The 22,762-nt window shown below is 39.2% G+C and overlaps 1 protein-coding gene across 1 annotated transcript in view; it reads right to left on the bottom strand.

Annotated features, from left to right (window-relative positions):
* Positions 1–946: 946 nt before the first annotated feature.
* Positions 947–22,762, bottom strand: part of LOC124775679 — a 38,797-nt gene continuing 16,981 nt past the window's right edge. The window contains exons 4-5 of the mRNA XM_047250507.1: positions 17,587–17,790; positions 947–1,725 (exon numbers count right to left, since the gene is read on the bottom strand). Of these exons, the coding sequence (XP_047106463.1) occupies positions 1,508–1,725; positions 17,587–17,790 (422 nt within the window). The 3' untranslated portion in view covers positions 947–1,507. The remainder of the gene's footprint in view (positions 1,726–17,586; positions 17,791–22,762) is intronic.

The following is a 22,762-nucleotide window of genomic DNA, read 5'->3' as shown; positions in this document are numbered from 1 at the left end:
ATTTTGTAGAGTACGTACCTCTATAGAACATTTGCACTCCACAAATCACTGTTAAGGACAAGGCAGAGAGTATGCCACATTGTATCAGTTATTAGGGTTTCTTCCATTCCACTTATGTATGGGGTGCAGGAAGAATGATTGTTTAAATGCTGCCATGCATACTGTAATTAATCTAATCTTCTCCTCATGATCCCTATGGGAGCGACACAAAGGAGATTGTAGTATATTCCTAGAATCATCATTTAAAGCTGGTTCTTGAAACTTTGTAAGGACACATTCTTGGGATAGTTTACATTTAGCTTGAAGAGTTTGTCAGTTCAGTTTCTTCAGCATCCTTGTAACACACTTTCCATGGGCCAATAAACCTGTGTCCATTTGTGCAGCCCTTCTCTGTATATGTTCAATATCCCCGTAAGTCCTATTTGGTATGGGTTCTATACACTTGAGCAATATTCAAGGATGGGATGTATGATGATTGGTAAGCAATCTCCTTTGTAGACTGATTGCATTTCCCCCGTATTCTAACAGTACACTGAAGTATGTCACGATGACTGAGCCTATGTGACTGCTAGTATTTGTATTTGTTAGTTAGTTATTTCACTGCTGTCTACAAATCTTAAGGATGGTTCATGTTGAAATGAAAAAAAAAATGTAATCAAGAAAAATAATAAATCTTTTCGAATACCAGTGAGTGTGGGACATTACACCAATTTTAACATCAATTTCTGTGTAAACTTTATCTTCTATATTTTATCTGGCATGTTCCATAACCACAAAGATCTCCTCCCTTTGAGGCTATGAAACAAACAACATATGCAATCTAACAGAGGATTGGTGACTAACTTAATGTATGTTCAATTCCAAATTCTTTCAACTATATACTACCAAGAACTGAGAAACAGGGTCCTTTATTTTTATATGTGTATGAAACAACAAATACTCATAGTTACTAATAGACTGCTTTATTACATACAATTTTGATCAAGTACAAAGGCATTTCATTGTTTTTCCTTTCAATGGATAACAAACTCAGTAAACACAAAATTGTTTTTGCCTCTATTTATAACTATGACAGTAAAGGCAGTAATTATGCCAGTGATGATGTATTGACTTACTTCAACCTGCTGAACTGTCCTCTCTGATCTCTTTCCCATTTCCTATGTTACGAGTTACTTTTGTATTCCTGTTCCAATGTTTCAGTCACTTGCTTCAAGTTATGTAGCTGTCTCATTTTTGTTTTCCTGTTACCCATTCTGTTTCTGTCATCAGGTCTACCAGCAAACCTCAAAGGTCCATTCTCTTTCTCTGATAAACCTTTTGGTTTTGAAATATACCAAGATTATTTGGACTTCTTTTCCAAGGTTAATCTCCCATTACGTCTTATATTAAATTATAATTACCATAACTTCATACACTTTGCAGTTTGTACCCTGATCAGATTCTTTCAAAACAGGTTCATCTTACAAGTCTTCAAGTTTCTTCTAGCCATACTTCCTCACTGTCTGTTTCATGAGACAGTGATAAAATTTCCATTTCCATTAAACGAAGGCAACTTTTCAATTGAACTCATGTTAGTACTCGAAACTAAAGGCCAGTAGAGATTATAGTTTGTATCATCAGCAAATTCTGGTGAGCTATTTGAGATTGGCCCATGCAGTTCTTCATGGGTGTAGTAATGGGCCACATAATAACGTCGATAAAGTACAGCAGCAATGACCATTAGTGCTAAAAAAAAAAAAAAAAAAAAAAAAAAAAAAAAAAAAAAAAAAAAAAAAAAAAAAAAAAAAAAAATGTTCTGTTATGTACTCTTTAAGTATTTCTCAACAGAGTTGACAAAAATGTAAAATGATAAGAGAGTACAGATTCATTTTTGATAGCATTTACAATTTAGTTTAGAATGTAATGTATTTCTGTGAGTTCTTATTATAAGAGAAAATGATTTATGGTATCTTTAAAATATTTTCACATCTTCCCTTATGAAGATAAAGCAAATACATGCAAAAATGTGCAACCTACTGAAGAGAAAGATAGTTTACATTTATCTTTTACAAAATACAGCTCCTTTCCACCATTTTCATGAAAGCTAAATAAAAAAATGTATATTAACAAGAGAAAGGAAATATAATGTTTGTTAGAGATAAAAACTACAAGTAATTTAATTTTCATTAACCCATAGATGTTTCAGCACTTGATGTGTGATCTTCATTTATCTTTCCTATTATTCTTACTGAATAGTTTTTGTGAAATCATAGCATCTTTTCAATGTTCATATGACTTTGGTTTAAGGGTGTTTCTCCAGTGATTCTCCGCCCAGCCCAAGTATTGATATCGAAGACAGGTCAGAGATACTTGACGTTCATACTGTTGCAACAGTTTGCTGCAACAAGGGGCACAGCCACTTCCGGAAGCATGTCATGTGGATGCATCCACTGATATGAGACTGCCTATCAATGCAATGGTTCATATTTGCCAGTTAGTCTCTCATCAGCCTTTAAACCCTTTAGTTATGCACTACTGAACAGTAGAGTTCTGACCTTGACTGTATTACATTTGTGGTACGGGTTGCTCACTCGACCATTGTATATGCTTCCAACAGCTTTTCTATACTCTGCTCTTGTGTTTGGTTAGCCATTCATTTTGTGAACTCCATCATCATTGACCTTAGGAACTGCACGTTTATTTCACAATCAGTGTGAGGATCATAAAATGTATTCCACTCACGCAGAGCAGGTTAGAAAAGTAGCAAACAGGACTTTCTCACCATGCAATTATTCCAGTGAAGCAAAGACCCTGAGTTTCTACAATTGTAGCAGCAGCAGTTGTAGTTGCAACAGCAAGAGCAAGAAAAACAGGGAGAATTCCACCAGAAACAGCAGAAATTGCTGTTACAACTGCTAAAAAACCAATAGCAGTTGTCAAATGCAGTTTACTCATCTCTTCCTCCACCATTCAGTTGCTTCAACTGAGCACACAGCAGTTGGGAGGTCTATTTACATTATTTTGTTCTTCACTGAAAGGTAATTTAATAACTGACACTGAACATCAGTGTGCACTCTTGCTGTCTTCTAATAATAAACTGTAGGAAGGGCTACGGAAACTAAGCCCATACTAGAACCCCTGTAGTTTGAGATTTTCTTATGTTTGTGTTTTGCTGACTGACTATTACTGCCAACAGACCCTCGTCATTGCAGCTAGGCTCAAGTTTAATCAATGCATTGAGCAATGTAAGCAATCCTACACAACATGGGCTGCTGACTTATAAGTGATGCAAGGGTGTAAATAGTGTGGTGCATTGTATGTAGAATTGTTAATCCATGATGTTATTATACATTTTGCAACTGACAGACATTATTGTGAAGGCTTTAGAATCATCTGGTCCAATCCTGACCAATATTCTAACAATAGCTAAAACCCACCAATTACAGTGTCTACAAGTTATTTCCCAAGATTCTTCTAGTGTCAACTTTCTTGGTGTTAGTAGTGGCTATTGTGTTCTTTGATCAACTGGTGACATCCAGTCAATGTCATTATCTGACTTACTCAGCAGCTGTTTGTCCAGTAGTCCAGAGACAGGGGATTCATTTGTTAGTGCAGTAGGTAGTGATCCACTGCTCTTGTCATTGATAGGCACCCAAAACAGAAGCTCGTTGTTTGCTCCCAGATTTTCCCAAAGCGAGCAGAGGCTCATGCACCAGTTTCCTCCCCATCATTGTTGAAGGGTCCCTGAAAAGTTCATTCCATCAAATTAAGTTCAGATTGGAGCCCATGACATCAATGGCATCAGTGCCCTTTCTGTGACATCATCTGTTTTGCATGCCACAAACCAAGATACCTTGCATGTTTCTGCAGCTGTTGGCATGCAACAAGTGCAATAATGGCTGTCAGTGCACTGCACCCTATCTTTATGATGATCATAGTAGCAGTAGACGGGATGCATAAGGTCATATTGCAGCTGGAAATTAATAGAGTAACAGCAAAGCTCCAGCTGGACACAGACATGACTGTCCCTGATTGATGCAGACATGTACCAGCACATTGACTTTCCACATCTGTGGCACTCTCAATGCTGAGTGTGATGCACAATGGCCAGTTAATCCCATTGTGGGAGCAGATTGTGGCTGAAGATAAGTACAAAAAATGTAGCTTGGCAACTAACCAGCTGGTAGTCAACTCTTGAATGACAATTAACGTTTTTGGGTTAGGTGCTTTTGTGCTTTTTGGTTTCCAGAATCAAGTCATAGTGATTCTCACTTCAGTGGGATACCATTCACAGCACTTGATACATTATGTGCATAATATAAGCAACTGCGTGAACCTACAATAGGTTGTGCAACAGGTTTCCAAGCCTACATACTCCTTTGAAGCAATCAGCAGTGCTTAAGTTTTACAGAACACGTCCAGTGCCTTTTGCTATGTGCTATCAAGTTAACGTGGAACAGGCTAGATTGCAAAATATGGGAGCCATATCCCCAGTGTCATCTAGCCAGTGGGCAATGCCAATGGTTGGAGATAAGAAGCCAAATGTCTCACTAGAATTTATGATCATTTTCAGTCTACCATTAATGCTCAAGATTCTGCCTCCGTATCTGAGTGGTCAGAATAGATGGCTGCCATTTGAAGGACCCAAGTTTGATTCCCAGGGATATTTTCTGGATGGTACGAGGTGCTCTCAGCTTCACAATGACAATTGAGGAGCTACCTGACCAAGCAGTAGTTGTTTCACAGCCTGGAAAGTCTGCAAAATAACTGGGAGTGCTGTGTGCTGACTACATGATCCCCCCTGCTGCATCCGCATGATGCAGAAAGGTGGAGGATGACACAAAAGCGAGTCAACATCCCTCGGCTTCACTGGCTGGACAAGGAACTCATTTTATCAATGCTCAAACAAATGTTGATCTGTATCCAGTTCCTAAGTTGGAGACATTGTAGCCAAAATAGGCTGGGGGGGGGGTCATTATTTTCTAAGGTAGATCTCACTGTCACTTGTTTCTGGTTACCTGTAGATAATCAGACAAGACAGTTTTTAGTGAGTGACACACAATTCAGCACGCATCATTAGAACAACTTGCCATTTTGGGTTGCATGCACTCTCATGGTATTTCAGAAATACCTCAAACAACTCATCCAAGGTATCCCCAACTGTAATTATTTAGATGACTGATAACTATGGGGACACCCTGGAGAAGTACCTGCACGTCCTACAGAAGCTGTCCGAGCTGTGTCAAGTATCTGGGACATATATTACGCAAAGAAGTGCTCACACCTACACAGGATCATATGGATGCAGTCACTAACTTACCAGCTCCTGAGAACCACAATGAACTACAGTTGTTCCTTGGCAAAGTAAATTATTGCGCAAAATTTATTTTCAATGCGACCCAGATTTCATATCTGATTAATCAATTGTGTAACAAAAGTGTGTGGTCTGAGGCATGCCAAATGACTTTCTCCCCACTTAAAAAAATGCCTTAGGATGGTCCCTTGCTTACAAATGTTCCATGCTGGCAAATGTTTAATATTTGTCAGTGTTGTATCAGTTGTGGGTCTGGTGCTGCGCTATCACACAAATATACCAACAGTACTGAACAGCCCATTGTATTTGCATCTAAAACATTAAATGGAACACAGAGAAAATATTCACACATTGAGAAAGAGGTGTCAGTTATTATATAGGGAGTCATGAAATTTAAAGTGAATCTGTATGGTATTAAGGTTCACCTAATCTCCAATCACAAGCCCCTAATTCCGCTGTTCAGACCCCATTTGAAACTTCTCAATAAGATAGTGCACCAGCTACAATGCCGAGTGGTGTTCCTGAGAAATTATACCTATGACATCCATTATTGGTCCACCATGCAGCACTCAACCACTGATTCATTTTCCCACTTGCTGTGTGGCTCAGATGCAGAGTCTGGCAGGTAAAAAATAAGGAGTTTCACCATAAACATAAATCAACAATACACTTATGATGAATTTCTTATTATGGCACATGTGGTAGCAAAAAAAAGGGGGAATGCCCCATTACTCTGCAGGGTGTTGTCTGCTGTATGGTGGGGTTGGCCTGAGCAACCTATTTTTCATGAGAGCAGACGCTTAATGTCAATAAGCGCGTCATTTCCTGAGCTATGGAAGTTTCAGGTGGTTTCAGGTGGTAGTTCCCCCCCCACTCTGCCCCTGCATACTGAAGTTCCTATACCCTGCACATTGGAGAACGTGCAGAATGAAGGCAATAGCTTGGCATCATGTGTATTGGCTTGGCACTGACGCCACCACAGAACACACCATCCAGAAATGCCAAGCCTCCTCCCAAAATCACCCAGCCCCTGCACATCATTTCAATCTTGGTCATGCCCTGACCACCCTCAGCAAAGAGTGCATGTCAATTTTGCTGGACCATTCCAGGAAGCAATGTAGCTGCTACTTGTTGATGCCCTTTCTAACTTACCACATGTAGCACAGATGGTTACCACTACTGCAACAAATACTATCTGTGCCCTGTTCATAATATTTGCAAAAGAGGGTGCACCTTCACCCTGAATTATGACAAATGCCCTCAGCTCATGGTATATGCAAAACTGGACTTCTGTAAAACAATTACATTGAGTAACTGACAACTGCCCCTTCCAACCTGTGTCCAGTTTGGAAGCTACGAGGATAGTCAGGAGCTCCACACAAAGATGCACAAGATGATGATGACAGCCAGTCCAGGGAAGCACTCACCAGCTTCCTCAGTGCATTCTGGTCCACATCCATAAATGGATGTAGTCTGGCCATAGTTTTACATGGACTCAGACCCACACCTTCAACCTGCTGTGCCTAACTCAGCAAGCCCACTACCCATGGTCCCACATTTGAACTCACTTTTGGCTCAGACCCCTGGTGAACTCAAGGCATTTTTGTTGGCAACAGGTGGTTACAAACATTTGAGGTTGTTGGACACTGGGAGCACTTACTCATGCATCAAAATTAGCTCTGGCTGCATTGAGGCATACCATACCCCCATCCCTTCCACACAGCTGCCCGCTGGGCATGACCTACATAATAATGCCAGGGGCAAGCATGTGCCACAGCCTGCCACCTGCTGCTACAGCCTCCACTAATACATTAGTCATCAATAGGGGGTAGATAATGACCAAAAATGGGAACAGACTGAAGTGGCCCCACTTCCAGATCTCACTGGTTTCACAGGTAGCCCTGCCTTTGACAGATTAGGTGATGTTTGTGACTGGACTAGAGTAGGTGGTCATGGGAGGATGTATGGGACAGGCCTTGCATCTTGGTCTATTACAGGGGTATGAACCATCAGGCCATTTTCATAAAACTAAATCAGTCATTTTAAGGAATTAATTTTCCCCAGAACACATGTATCACCGAATGATTGTTTACATGGAGGACCATCAAATGGAAGGGGCAGAGTAATTTATGTTTTCCACATGCTTAACGAAGAAAATGCTCAAAATAGTGAATTTCTTTAGCAGTTCCTCACCATTATATTTGAATGTAAGGTCAAGCCTAGCATAGACATACCCAGTTTTCCCTAGTTCGAAGAATTTGCAGCCAAGCAGGTGTCCCAACGAGAGAGGCAAAGAGGCCCCTCTGTGGTAAGGCTGCACCAATGATTTGTTCCCTCCACCCGTTATGCTGGCTGTTGGGACCTGCTTGTGAACTGCAGACACATACTACAGTGTGACACCTGAGTTTACAAGTGAGACCAAGAGCCACATTCCACCCCTTCAGTTGCTGATCTTGGTTGGCCTCACTTCACAGACAGTCTTTTGGAAAGCACTGTCATTTTGTTACTGAAGTGTTATCTCTCATCCCTTTGTAAATTAGTATGATTCACCTTCAGAAGCTTGCAGAAGTCATGTTGTTCCTAGTGAACAATTATGCTGTTGGAACAGTGAGCACCCAGTACTGTGATCTCACAAACTGTAATGATGTAAGTTTTGTTATCTGACTCCAGTGCCTGTTTTCATTACACCGATCTCACATCTAGCATCTTATCATTCTCGCATTCAACCATTCCTAACTCTCTAGTGAATGGACATAATCTCATTTAACTTCAGTGTGTTTTGATGTACTTTCTTTCTTTAATTCCTTCTCCTACAGGAAGACAGCTTCAAGCCAAGTCACTCAGATTTGTGAGTGCATATATAAAATTTGTCACTTTCGTGTCTTTTACTGCAATATCTACACCTACTTTAATAATATTTATTGTCTATCACCACCCTCCACAACTCCCTCCCACCACCACACAGAATCCAGAATCTAAACAGACTTGCAACACAGTCATGAACCTTTCCTCCAGAAGCCTTAGCCCCACAGAAATATCAGTCCTTTCCAAAGCCCTCACCTTTTGCCCTTCTCCCAAATTTAATCATGCAGGATTTGTTAAAAGCCTTCTCTCCTTCTCCTGGTCCCTACAGTGGAAAAACATTTTCGCCAACAACTCTACCAATCAGACTCAACCAAAGGCAAATACTGAACCTTGCCTAACTCAGTTCACTCCTCCATCGAACCGTGAACCACACCCACTGCCCCCAAACCTTACCCTGTTAAATTTCCAGAATTTCTTAACCTCACACCTTGCCTCACCATCATTCCCCAAATCCCTCAACATACAGACTAACCTTACATCCACAGAAAGAACCACAGTCCACCATCTAAAAACTGGTTGCGACTTCACTATCTGACCCGCGGACGAATGCCCCGCCACTGTTGTTGTGAATCACAAGGATTACCTGGTGGAAGGACTCTGTCAGCTGTCAGACACTTCAACCTACAAACCCTGCCACACTGACACCATCCCAGTAATCCAGCAGGATCTCCAGTCACTACTTAAATCCTTAGGCCCATCCCAGAACCCCTCCCCTGGAGTCACCCCTACCAATCCCCGCACTCCTACCTTCTACATGCTTCCTAAAGTCCATAAACCTAACCACTCAGGACGCCACATTGTGGCTGGTTACTGTGCCCCCACTGAGAGAATCTCTGCTCATGTAGACCAACACCTTCAATCTATTACCCGGAACCTACCCTCCTATATAAAAGATTCCAACCATTTCCTCCACTAGCTCTGTCCCTTTACCACATGGTGCCCTGCTCGTCACTACTGATGCCACCTTCATGTACACTAACATTCCTAATGCATGTGGCCTTACTGCTATTGAACACTACCTTTCCCAATGCCCGATGGATCCCAAACCAACAATCTACTTCCTGGTCACCATGACCAACTATCCTCACCCACAATTACTTCTCCTTTGAAGGTATTACCTAGAAACAAATCCGGGATACAACTATGGGCATCTGCATGCCACCATTCTATGAAAAACCTACTCATGGGCCATCTAGAGGAATCCTTCCTAAAAACCCAGACTCCTAAACCCCTCACCTGGTTCAGATTCTTTGATGACATCTTTGCTATCTGGATCGAAGGTGAGGGCACCCTATCCACATTCCTCCAGAACCTCAAGAACTTCCCCTTGTTTCACCTGGTCCTACTCAACCCAGCAAGCCACCTTCCTAGATGTTGACCTTCACCTCAAAGTTGGATACATCAGTACCTCCACCTATATCAAACCTACTAGCCACTAGCAATACCTCCACTTTGACAGCTGCTGCCCATTCCATACCAAGAAGTCCCTTCTGGCCACCCATGGTCGCTGCATCTGCAGTGTCTGTGATGAGTAGTCACTCTCAAAATATACTGAGGGTCTCACTGAAGCCTTCACTGTCCATAATTATCCTCCCAACCTTGTACAAAAAAATATCTCCCGTGCCTTATCTTTCCAGTCTCCAACCACCTCCCAAAGTCTCACCGTCCGGCCACAGAGGAGCATTCCCCTCGTAACTCAGTACCTCCCAGGACTGGACAACTGAATTACATTCTCCACCAGGGTTTTGATTACCTCTCATCGTGCCGTGAAATGAGAAATGTCTTGCCCACTATCCTTCCCATCCCTCCCACAGTGGCATTCCGCTGTCCACTGAACCTACACAACCAACCCATCCATGCTTACACAACTCCTGCTCGCAATCCCTCACCACGTGGCTCATACCCCTGTAATAGACCTAGATGCAAGATCTGTCCCATTCATACTCCCACCATCACCTACTCCAGTCTGGTCACAAACATCACCTATCCAATCAAAGGCAGGGCTACCTGTGAAACCAAGTCATGTGGTCTACAAGCTAAGCTGCAAGCACTGTGCTGCATTCTATATAGGCACGACTACCAACAAGTTGGCTGTCCACATGAACGGCCACCAAAAAACTGTGGCCAAGAAACAAGTGGACCACCCTGTTGCTGAACACACTGCCAAACATGATATCCTTCATTTCAATGACTGCCTCACAACTTGTGCCATATGGATCTTTCCCACCAACACCAGCTTTTTTGAATTGCGCAGGTAGGAACTTTCCCTGCAGTACATCCTATGTTCCTGTAACCCTCCCGGCCTCAACCTTCGTTAGTCGCTCTCCTCACCCATCCATCCCCTTCCCTTCTCCCATTCTAGCACTCCACAGCTGTCATTCCACCACCACACCCAGTATTTTTATTTATTTATTTATTTATTTATTTATTTCTCTCTATTTCTCTCCTTTTCTGCTACTTCCCCCCCCCCTTCCCCACCTCTCCCCTGCCCTCCGCCTAACCTGCAACACTTCACTGTCCACCATCCCCACCATACTATCCCTCCCCCTCCCTGCCCCAGCCTCCTCCTTACCCCCACCCAGTCGCCACTACCATCATGCACTGGTCTGCTGCTCACAGTGTGGCTTCAATTACCTGAGACTGCAATCGTGAGTGTGAGTTGCATTTACAAGAGTTTGTGTGTGCACGTATGTGTGTCTATTGTTGACGAAGGCCATTGGCCGAAATTCTTTTTGTTGTGCCTATCTGCGACTCAGCATCTCCGCTATATGGTAAGTTCCAACTTTCCTTCTCAGAATATTGTTACTGTCTATTGTATTTTATAAGTTTTCCTCTATCTCTTTGTCATTAAATGAAGCTATCAACAGGGTGATGAAACAGCTGCAGAGAGAAGAAGGCCATCGCCTTTATGGTCCAGGGATCATAAATCAGCAGGTGAATGTAACTTCCCATCTGACAGAGAAAGGCGTTTTGCAGAAGAACATCATATCACATCAGTCACTCAGTTCAGACAACAGACCAACATTTACAAGCACCACCATCTGGCCCAGCTGATCACTTCCAGGAACAACTGCAGGAGCCTTTGTTGGGGATTCTGGCACTTCTCTCTCCTGTTCCTCGACAAAGTTAGCACAGGTTGGGCCATTTCTGGTCCTAAGTGTCAATTAAAGGGGGAAGGGTTTAGTATCCAACAGTGATTCGGATTCCTCATGCAGCCCTATTATCATTATGGAAGACAAGTCAGAGATACTAGGGCTTCTTAGTCCAGCTGTAGCTTTCTTCCCTGAGTGGTGCAATTGGTGCCACAAGATGCCACGTGAAGCCGTCCACTGACATGAGACAGCCTATAAACACTGTAGCCCATATTTGCCACTAGCACACTGAACTTTGATTCAGGAGGACAACAATTCAATCCCGCACCCGGCCATCCTGATTTAGGTTTTCCGTGATTTCCCTAAATCATTCCAGGCAAATGCTGGGATGGTTCCTTTGAAAGGGCATGGCCAATTTCCTTCTCCAGCCTTCCCTAATCCTATGAGACCAATGACCTTGCTGTTTGGTCTCATCCCTCATCCCCCAAACAACCCCCCCCCCCCCCCCCATTTACCAATCAGTCTCTCAATAATCTTTGAAGGCTTTAGTTACTCACCATTGGACAGTAGAGTTCCGACTTTGCTTGTATTAAGCTTGTGATTTGGATTGCTCCCTGAACTATTGTATACACTTAAGACAACCTTGATACACCCTGGACTTGTTTTTGGTTAGACATTCACTCTGCTGTCATTGACATCAGGAAACACCTATTCATCCCATTGGTCTCTGCATTACCACCAGTGTGAGAGAAAAAAAATTGTGTTCTATCTATGCAGAGTAGGACAGAAAAAAAATAGTGATAATATAACATTAATTTATGTTAGCATACATAATTAGCTAAATGATGTGACACACACTACACAATTGAGAAACAAAACATTATGTGTCTGTTATTTATCCTGTGCTGAAAATTCAGGTCCATAATACTCTTTTGAAAAATAAGGTAATCATTGTGTTACGTATTCCTGTACATCGCATAACATTATTGGTTATTTTGTGCTGGTGCTGAAATATTTTACACAGCTTGTCACCTGCAAAGAACAAAACATTATTCTATTTTTCTCTTTTTGTTTCATTTCAGATTGAAAACTGCTGTATCATATTGAAGCTTTCAATCTGATATGAAAGAATGATGGAAAATTGGCTCTTCATTTCAGAGTACTTGCAATCTATGCCCTTGATTATTGGCTGGATGTAATCCAGTCTCTGTCTTCCCTACAATTTTATCCTCTACAGTTCTCTCTAGTACCAAGGAGGTCATTCGTGGATATCTTAACACATATTCTATCGCACTGTCCCTTCTTCTTGTCAGTGTTTTCCATATGTTCCTTTCTTCACTGATTCTGTGAAGAATCTCCTCATTGTTTATCTTTCAGTCCACCTAATTCTTCTGTAGCACTACATCTAAAATGCTTAATTCACTTCTGGTTTTCCCACTGTCCATGATCCACTACCATATAACACTGTGCTCCAAATGTACATTCTCAGACATTTCTTTCTCGAATTAGGGCTCAATTTTGATACAAACAGCCTTCTCTTGACCAGGAATTCCCTCTTCAGCTGTGACAGTCCGCTTTTTATATCATTCTTGCTTTGTCCATCATGGATTATTTTGCCATCAAGGTAGCAGAATGCCTTAACTTTGTCTACTTCATGACCGACAATTTTGATCTTTAGCTTCTCACTATTCTTGTCACTGCTACTTCTCATTACTTTTTTTCTTTTTATGGTTAACTCTCATTTCATGTTCTGTTCTTCTTCCATTTATAAGATCTTGTAATTCATCACTTTCACTGAGGATAGCAATATCATCAGTGAATCTTATGACTGATAGCCTTTCACCTTGAATTTTAATACTATTCTTGAACCTTCCTTTTATTTCTGTTGTTGCATCTTCAGTTTATAGACTGAACAGCAGGACCAAAAGAATGCTTCCCTGTCTTACAGCTATTTTAATCTGAGCACTTCATTCTTGGTCATCCAATCTTATTGTTCCTCCTTGGTTCTTGTACACCTTTTACATCACCCATCTTTCCCTGTAGCTTACTCCCATTTTTTACAGAATTTTGAACATTTTGCACAGTATCACAATGTTGAAGGCATTCTCCAGATCTAGAAAACCTGTCAGCATATATTGATTTTTCTTCATTCTTGTTTCCATTATCAAGTGCAAAGTCAGAACTGCCTCTCTAGTGCCTTTATCTTTCCATCTTCATCTAACAGATCTTCAGTTTTCTTTCCCATTTTTCTGTATAATATTCTTGCCATCAGCTTGGATGTATAAGATGTTATGCTGATAGTGTGATAGTTTTTGCATGTATCTGCCCTTGCTGTCTTTGGAATTATGTGGATGATATTTCTTTGAGAGTCTCGTGGCACGTCATCAGTCTCATAAATTCTACACACCAACTTGGATAGTCATTTGGTTGCCATTTTCCCCAATGGTATTAGAAATTTCAATTAATTTTATCCACATCTTCTGCTTTTATTTGATATTAAGCCTACCAAAGGACTTTTCAATTCAATTTCTTCTTCTATCAAATCATCAGGTAAGTCTTCCCCCTCTCTCTGACTGTACTAGCACAAAATAATTGATGGCATTATGATAGGTAAATATAACAGTGTAACTCCTACTTTCCAAAGAGTATTGTGGACTTAATTTTCAACACAAAAGAAATAACTGATATATAGTATTTCATAGTTCAACTGTAACATTTGTATCGCATCCTCAAGCAGTATATTGTAAAGCAACAGGGTAATGGCTAAATTTCATATGTGAAGTATTCAATATCAGATTTCATGTACATTTTATATTACATGTTTAAATCTGACTTACATGATACTTTTGGGCAAATAAAATAAAAGTTACATTCAGAATTAATAGCAATTATTTCTTTCAGACATTGTTTCCCACAGTATGTAAGTTTCCACAATATGTCCTTCATCCTAGCATTTCTTTTTGAAATATGATGTACGTAGTTGTAAGTTTGTGATGTGTATACTAATGTAATGTAAATTGACATTGATTCATCACTAATTTTCTTAAAGCTTTAAGCAGAGTTAATACGAACCTCCACAGGAAGTTATCATATCACAAAAACTTTTCAGGAAGATCAACAAAAAAATATTGAAGACAGCCCAAAAGGTGCTGCAGTACATCTAGGCAAAAGAAACATAAACTGACTATATTGAATTAGTTGGAAATTCTCTCCAATTTTTCTTTGTAAGCATGAAATTAAGAATAGCTACATTACCGGTATCCAAAAGGCAACTGTGAAATTAATAATAAAGTTGATTTCTCCTTTATGTTATTTAATGCATGTAGGTGAACTGTATTTTTTCACTTTGGTATTAGACACTATTTTAACTAAGTTACTCTAACTTCACACCTCCTCAGTAATATGATCAAGAGATACTATTGATGGAGTTGATAGTGTTAGTTCAAATCAAAAATCAACCTTGACCAAGAATGCAAAGAACCTGATCAGGTATTCATCTTCATAACAGAATCCAAGATAACTACAAAATATATGAATAGGTGATTCACAACAAACAAAGTAATTGTAAATCTTTCAGCAATAAATCTTATGCAATTATTGGTGGCAGATATAACCTAAAGACTACTGGAACTACAACTAAGCATTTAAAACTAATGAAACTGCACAGATAATTAACATACACATTTTCAGAGTATGGTGCCACATCATAAGGCAAATTAAAGTCACTGAATAAAATTATGTTGAAGCCATGGTTGCAGCAGTACTGGTAGACTTAGAAGGCCATTGCAACCATGGCTAAAATTTCAGTTTCATTCAGTGATTGTGATTTTACAAGATGAAGTGACACAAACCCAGAAACTTTTATGTCAATGGACATACAGCTGCAGAAGTTTGCACATTTATGTGTAAGTGAACAGACATTTGAGATGGAGTGAGCATACACACCAACTGCTCAAGAAATTAAGTTCACTACATTTCATTTATTTCTATACTGAAGGACAAGAAGAAAATATTGTTACACATTTAATCCTATGGCATTTTATGGTCAAATATTGTGAGAATAAACTATCTATAATGCAGAAGGTATCTATGAAAACAGTTGATAGAGTTAGTAACTGACAATTTCACAAGGGTTGTTGAAAAAATATCTGACTTTTATTTATAAAATCAGTCTTTATTCAGATACAGTTGTTTGACACTAGTCACCTTCAAAGGAGTCCCCTTCAGCTTCTACATAGCTATCCTAAGGTGAATGCCTCTGCTGGAACCATTGCTGGAGAGCCTCTTTCGATATGTTGCACAGCTACTCCATCAAATTCTGCATGTCTTCCCTGTTCTGAAATCTGCTGCCTTTCAGAGTCTGTTTCAGCTTAGGGGAAAGCCAGAAGTCACTCAGTACTAGGTCAATGGAACAGGAAAGCTGACAAACCACAACTATTTTGTGTTTGGCCAAAAAACTCTGAATTAACTAAGAATGGTGAGAGGGTGTGTTACTATGGTGAAGGTGCCAACTGCCCACTGTCCAAAGTCCAGTCGTTTGCAACTCATTGCCTCATGGAGGCAATGCAGAACCTCTTGGTAGTACTCCTTATTGATGACAGAACCGTTTGGGGCACACACATGATTGACTACACCACTGTAGTCAAAAAAGACTTACACCATGACTTTCACATTGTTATGGATTTGCCTCACTTTTTGGGTCTCAGGGATGATGGACGCTTCCATTGTGATGATTGGAACTTTGTTTCAGGGTCATACCCATAAAACAAGAACTCATCACCAGTGATCTATGGGTTAATAAAGTTGGGGTTACTGCTCAGTTGTTAGCAACTTTGGCACAAATTTTGCTAAGATCCTCCTGAGGTCCAAATGTTCCATTAAAATGGAATGAATGGATCAAGTACTAATTTGAACCTCATCCGCAAGTTCTCTGATCATGATTCATCTATTCTGCATCATCAGGGTCCACACATGATCAATAAGAACCTCATTTGCAGATGTTGAGGGCCTACCTGGACATGCTTCACTTTCCACTAATGAGCAGCCACCTTTGAAGCAGTTGCACCACTCCTTTATCTGTGTGATACCCACTGCTTTGTCTACAAACACCTGTCAAATCTTGTGGATTGTTCCAACTTGAGAATCACCAATTGTTTCAACTTGAGAATCACCAAGCTTAAAACGCAATCTGATGCAGTTAAATTTTTCAACTTTTCTTTCATCTTGTCCACAGTACAAAACCTGAAGTCTACCACTTACACATGGATAGTGAGTGACTGGTTGTTTCTGCAGTCACGAAAAAAATCAGGTGTACACACTATGTATGTCTACAAAGAGACTGCAAATATCCCGATACCATTGTTGGTTTCCAAAAAAATAAGGTCTGATACTTTTTGAACAGTCCTCATATAAGGTCTATACAAGAATCAAGAGGAAAACGAAAAGTTTTGCAACAGAATACCTATTTATTTCATAAATCTAGAAACATCCATCTAACTTCACCAAGTCATGTACATCACACACATACAAAGTGGAACATAGCGGATACAATATACTGCCAACAATTAATTCAAAACGTGTGTCTGCCAATGAAGAGCATGATGTTCAAAAATGTCTTGAGGGTTTTTTTTTGTGTTTGTAGTACTTTCTGTTATAAAGATGAATTTGCCTAAATTGTGAGTCATCGATAGTAGTATGTAACACTGCAAAACAGAAGCCATTATTCACAGTAGCTTTGAGCTTTTGCTCCTTTTCTAGTAAATGCATGAACATCCAAATACATGCAACTACAAGGTAATATAAGTTAAATAACTGGTTGTAGCTTCATCATAAGTTGCATGGAGAAGTATCTATTTTTTATTCCTTGATTGTGACCAGTTTTCATTGGACACCTGTGTCCACTTGCAGACCATCCATGCTGTAAGTGTGACAAATACAGGTAATAGCCCATGTACAGAAACTGCCCTTTCAGTAAGTAAAGTGATATAAGGCTGGCTTAACAACAGAAGTGGTATAAGGCTGGCTTAACAACAGCAAATTACACCACATAAGATGAACATTTTTCATCAGCAGCATGTAAATAAATTACATCAATGTAGTAGAATACTGCATTAGGACAACATAGAAGGGAAGAATACCTATTTGTATGTTAAGAGAGTCAACCAAAGAAATGAGGAATGGATAGCCAGGATTAAGGGACAGTAAAAAGTGTATCAGTGATTGGATTTAACAACTTTTGCTATGTGCTCAGAAAATACTTTATACTAGACTGTTACACTTTGTGAGGATCTCAACAAACTTTTGAATAGTTTCAAAGGAAAACAGAGTGACTCTCACCTACTACCAATATTAGCAGAGAAACCCCCATTACCGCGGCAAATGTTTCACTGTCTCCAAATATCCCACCATTTTTATTAATCCTGTACACTTCACATGGAGGAAGCTGCTCTATTCTCAAACTGGAAAGTACAAGTCCATCAGTACTTGAAGGCCAGTGGCATGTAGGCCAGTGAATGGTGACGAAAGTGCAATCCCCATTCTCTGCAAACACCAAAATAATTTTCAGAAAAATAATTCACTTGTTCGCAATGTTAAATTAAAATGAAATAGTAATAAATATTTATACAACAATAAAAATAAAATTTATCATTTATGATCTGATGACCAGATTTTACACAATTCTTACTGTATTTTTACTTTTAGTTGGCTATACTATAACAGAAACGCAAAATGGCACATCCAAACTACATTTATTAATCCTAGGTCTTATAGTAATAAAAAAGAAAAAATAAATAAATTCTAGAGTGTTAGCAAACTAGGGGCACTTTATTTCTAGTAAAGACAAAATCTGATTATTATGAATCCTTTGGACAGAAAACTCTGTAGCTCAAATAAAATGTAGTATTAGTTTTAATATGATACGCAGTACATGATGCAATATTTCATATCATAAAGCAGCAGTTACAGAAGCCTCTTCAATGACTGTACCTCACTATGATTTTCTATTGTATTGCAATCATTAATTTATGATAAAATTTTTGAGCCATGCCAATTTCATGTAGACTTAGATCAGTTTCTTAGTAAAATATGTTATCTGACTTGTATGTCACTGAACTTACATTGCAGGATTGGAATAAATATAGTTACACTTTTATTTAAGTTTTCATTTTTGATAGGGATAATCCATCATTTACAAAAATGTGAAATGCACTTATATAGGAAACATAAGACATAGATTTCAGAAGTAACATGAACTATACCTGAATGGATTGGGGATAGAATATCTATCTTTTGAACCAGATTATCTAGGAAATTAAAATATGGTAATATATTTCAAAACAAAAAACAACAGTAAAAACAGGAGAAATGACAGTCTTCCCACAAAGACAGGCAGTATCAGAAGCAGCAGTTAAAAAAACATCGTCACCACATGAAGCAGGAACAAGAGCACAACACAGACAGTTCCATTAAGACCAGTAGACAGTCCATAGTCAGCAGGAACATCAGTAGAAGTTAATAGAAGAATCACTAGAAGCGGAAGACCAATTAGCCTTAAGGAGTTCTGGTACTCTGACTGAACAAGAATCCAAATTTAACAAATGTAAGAGCACAAATAAATCTCTCTTGCAATGATTTAAAATTTATGAGTGACTCACTCCCCATTAAAAGTGACTGCAAGCAGGAGAAGCATAGAATAAATGCAGTGCACTCATACAAAATACCAGATTTTTGTGTTTTCTTCCAGAATCTGAAATACACAAGAAACAAACCTACAAATATTTTTAAAAAATTACTAAGAAACTGTACATTTATTCTCAGTAGCTGAGAACTAGCTCAAAGATGATTAAATAGCTTATTTTTCTCTTCCACATTACCACTATGTTAGTAATTTCTGGACAACTGACAAAATGGGAAGTGTCTGTTTAATACTTGCCAGAGACAGCATTTGAGTGTAATCCCATACTTCAAACCAAATGACTGAACTATGAAAAACATTTTTAACATGCAACAATAGAGATCAAATTCTGGAAGCTTTTAGTTGTATACTTCTACCAATCACTTGATGGTAGCATACCAATATTTACTTCAAAACTATACACGTAGTGTCAGAAATCTGTAGCCCAAAGTACGCTAATACTTTACTGTGTCATGATCTTAACATATATGTTCTAAGAAAATCCTCAGCTTGGCAAAAAACTAGTGAATGTGTTAAGATGGTACAACATGGAAAGCATGACACACAGACCTACAACAGTAACAACTACTAGTTCCTCTACTATTAGCAGCTTTTGTGTTAGTAAAAACATATCATCACTATGCACAGTAAATGGTATTTTTAATAGTATATCCAATCATAACTGTTTAACATTGAATACGGCTTTGTTAGAAACACAGACAGAAACCTACAAAAACGTTTCCAAATGGTCATTACTGTGCATAATGATGATATGTTGGTATTAATGCAAAAACTGCCAATAGCAGAGGAACTAGTAGTTGTTACTGTTGTAGGTCTATGTGTTACACTTTTCATGTTATGTAACAAAAATAATGTAGTAGCTCTCACACATTTTCTCCATAAAGCTGATTGAAGGAGTGTTTATAGTGATGCTCACAACACAGTACACAAATTCATAGGTACTCTATAATATTGCTATGACGTGGTATTTCCCATCAGATTTACATATAATCAAATTGAAGACATAAAGACTGTTACAGCACTTTCTTTAATGTCACATAAAATGTACGATTCACAATTACTGTTTTTTGTCATTACCATCTTCAGGTCTGCTACATACAGAAAAATGGTGGAATAACAAGATAAATTCAGTTAACTGATGCAATTTCTACAACAGGCTCAGCAATCTACGAGGGTTGTTTTTTAAGTAAGGCCGTTCGCGCATATAGTACCGTAGTTCACGTGGACGCCGCAACAAGCCACCGCGCCACTTGCCAGCATCCTTCCCATTCACACTGATGCAAGTTGCAGCTCTGTAGCTGATGTGTACGCATCGCTGTGCTACTTTATAATGTTTACGATTATTGAATCGCCCGCCGCATGTGAGATACGGTCAGTGATACGTTTTTTGACCGCGAGAAGCCTATCAGCTGCAGAAATTCATCGTCAGTTAACAGAAGTTTATAGCTTGACTGCAATGAGTGAAGGTAAAGTGCATCAATGGGTTAGAGAGTTTAAAAATGGCCGTCAAAACGTCCATGACAAAGAACGCTCAGGTCGACCCTCTGTGATCACTGATGATTTGGTGGCTGAAGTCGAAACAAAGATTCGTGAGGACAGAAGATTCACAATTTCCACTCTTTCTTTGGAATTTCCACAAGTTTCAAGATCAGTTTTGCACAAAATTGTGTCTGAAAACCTAAACTTTAAGAAACTGTGTTCTCAGTGGGTACCCAGAATCCTCACAGAGGACCACAAAGGGAAGAGATTTGCCACTTCATTGGACTTTTTGATTCGTTATGAGGAAGAAGAGGATGACATGTTGAGTCAAATTGTCACTGGAGATGAAACATGGGTATCCCATATCACTCCCGAAAGCAAGCGACAATCGATGGAATGGCGACACACAACCTCACCCGTCAAGGTCAAAGCCAAACAGACGCTGTCAAAGTGCAAGATTATGGCAACTGTGTTCTGGGATCGGTGCGGTGTTTTGCTAGTGGCCTTTATGCCACGAGGAACGACAATCAACTCAGATGCCTACTGTGCAACTCTAAAGAAGGTCCGCAGAGCAATTTGAAACAAAAGGCGCAGCATGCTGACAAAAGGAGTTTTGCTCCTGCACGTTAACACTAGGCCTCACACCTCTCAAAAGACTCGTGATTTGATTGACTCTTTTTGCCGGGAAGTTTTGGACCAAGCACCATACAGCCCCGACCTTGCTCCCAGCGATTTTCACCTTTTCCGGTAGCTGAAACACCATCTTGGCGGGCAGCGCTTCAATGACGATGATGAAGTGAAAGCAGCCGTGAACTCTTGGCTGTCGGAGCAGGAGGCCGAATTCTTTGAAGAGGGAATTAAAAACTTAGTTGTACGGTATGACAAGTGCTTAAATAAACAAGGCAACTATCTAGAAAAATTGGTTAAAGTGCGTAGAATCAGAAAATAAAAGTTTTTTTTACAAAAGTATTTGTATCTTTTTTTAAAAATAAAAACGGCCCTTACTTAAAAAACAACCCTCGTATACAAAAATAAAAAAAGATGACATTATTAACAGCCATGCACACAAGCCATAAACACCATAAAAATATCCTGATGTACTTATCAATGTCAATATCCATAAATCTAGGTACATAATGAGTGTTGATATTAGCCTGGGTGCATCCTGTATTTATATAATTAACTGAAGCCGGTAGAGGACACTAATGCTAGGGTGCATAAGTAACCAGTAACATAAATTCAATAGTTAAAATGCAGTATGCGTGGTCACCAATGAAAATTATTTCATATGACTAAAGAGGGCATCTGACAGTAATACTTGGACTGACATACAATATGTGGAAATAAAATCCATACCGGTACTTAAAATCCACATAAAACATGCAAAGAGCAACAATAGAAAGCTCTTGGGCTGACGAAGTAAATAACACTTAATTGTGTAAAAGTCAGAATTGAATGAAAAGTTTAAAAGCGACATCACATCTATAAATCAAAACCATTCGGCATGACCGTAAATGTAAGACAATTAACAAGATAATGACTATTAATTAAAATAGTTATAGTTTATAATGTATTTGAAGTGGAATCTCAGAGGTGTCACCTCATAGCTTCTCTGTAAAAAGTTTTTTTTTTTTTTTCCTGTGGCACAGCTTGCAAAAGAAGGACCAGTCTCCTCGCTGCTGGTGGCTGGTACCACCAACCACACGCCAAGCTGCTTCAGTGTGTGATGCTGCTCAAACTAGTAGGTCTCTGAATACACCAAAATAAATGTTCAACTTAAACCCATTCTGTTCATTTAGCAGTAATCCTGGTTGCCATTTTCTATGTACATAAATTTCTATTTCTTCTAATAGGTTCAATAATTGTACTTTGGGTCCATTATGCAATAATTTCATATTATCCTCTATATTTCCTGTCACATGTTTTTTTTTATCTGAATATGTACCAAATGCACTCTTATTTTGGCTATATGTTACTCTCTAAAATGAGTCTTGAAATTCCTTCCCATCTGAACAATAATATTTTTCAGTCTTGGCAGTTGATCCTGTAGACATCACATTCTAAATATTTGTTGAACCAACTGTACCTCTCATTTGAAATATATTTCTAATTTTTTTTATTCTGAAGGCTTGTGTAATTCTGTCACAATATGCACCATTGTGTGAGTTAGAAACAAACAACTCACCCTCTGGATCTGTTGTCTCCTTCTTGTAACATATTTGTGACTGTAACATGTTATACAGTTTTGTTGCATCATAGTCCTTACATATATTTGCCCTGACTACCTGTTTAATCACATGTCATTCTTCCACTTCGTTGTTAAGCATGAGTGGTAGT

Source organism: Schistocerca piceifrons, chromosome 2 (genome assembly GCF_021461385.2).
Source record: "Schistocerca piceifrons isolate TAMUIC-IGC-003096 chromosome 2, iqSchPice1.1, whole genome shotgun sequence".
In the NCBI taxonomy this organism is placed as follows: domain Eukaryota; kingdom Metazoa; phylum Arthropoda; class Insecta; order Orthoptera; family Acrididae; genus Schistocerca; species Schistocerca piceifrons.
This window is presented reverse-complemented; position numbering and strand designations above follow the sequence as displayed.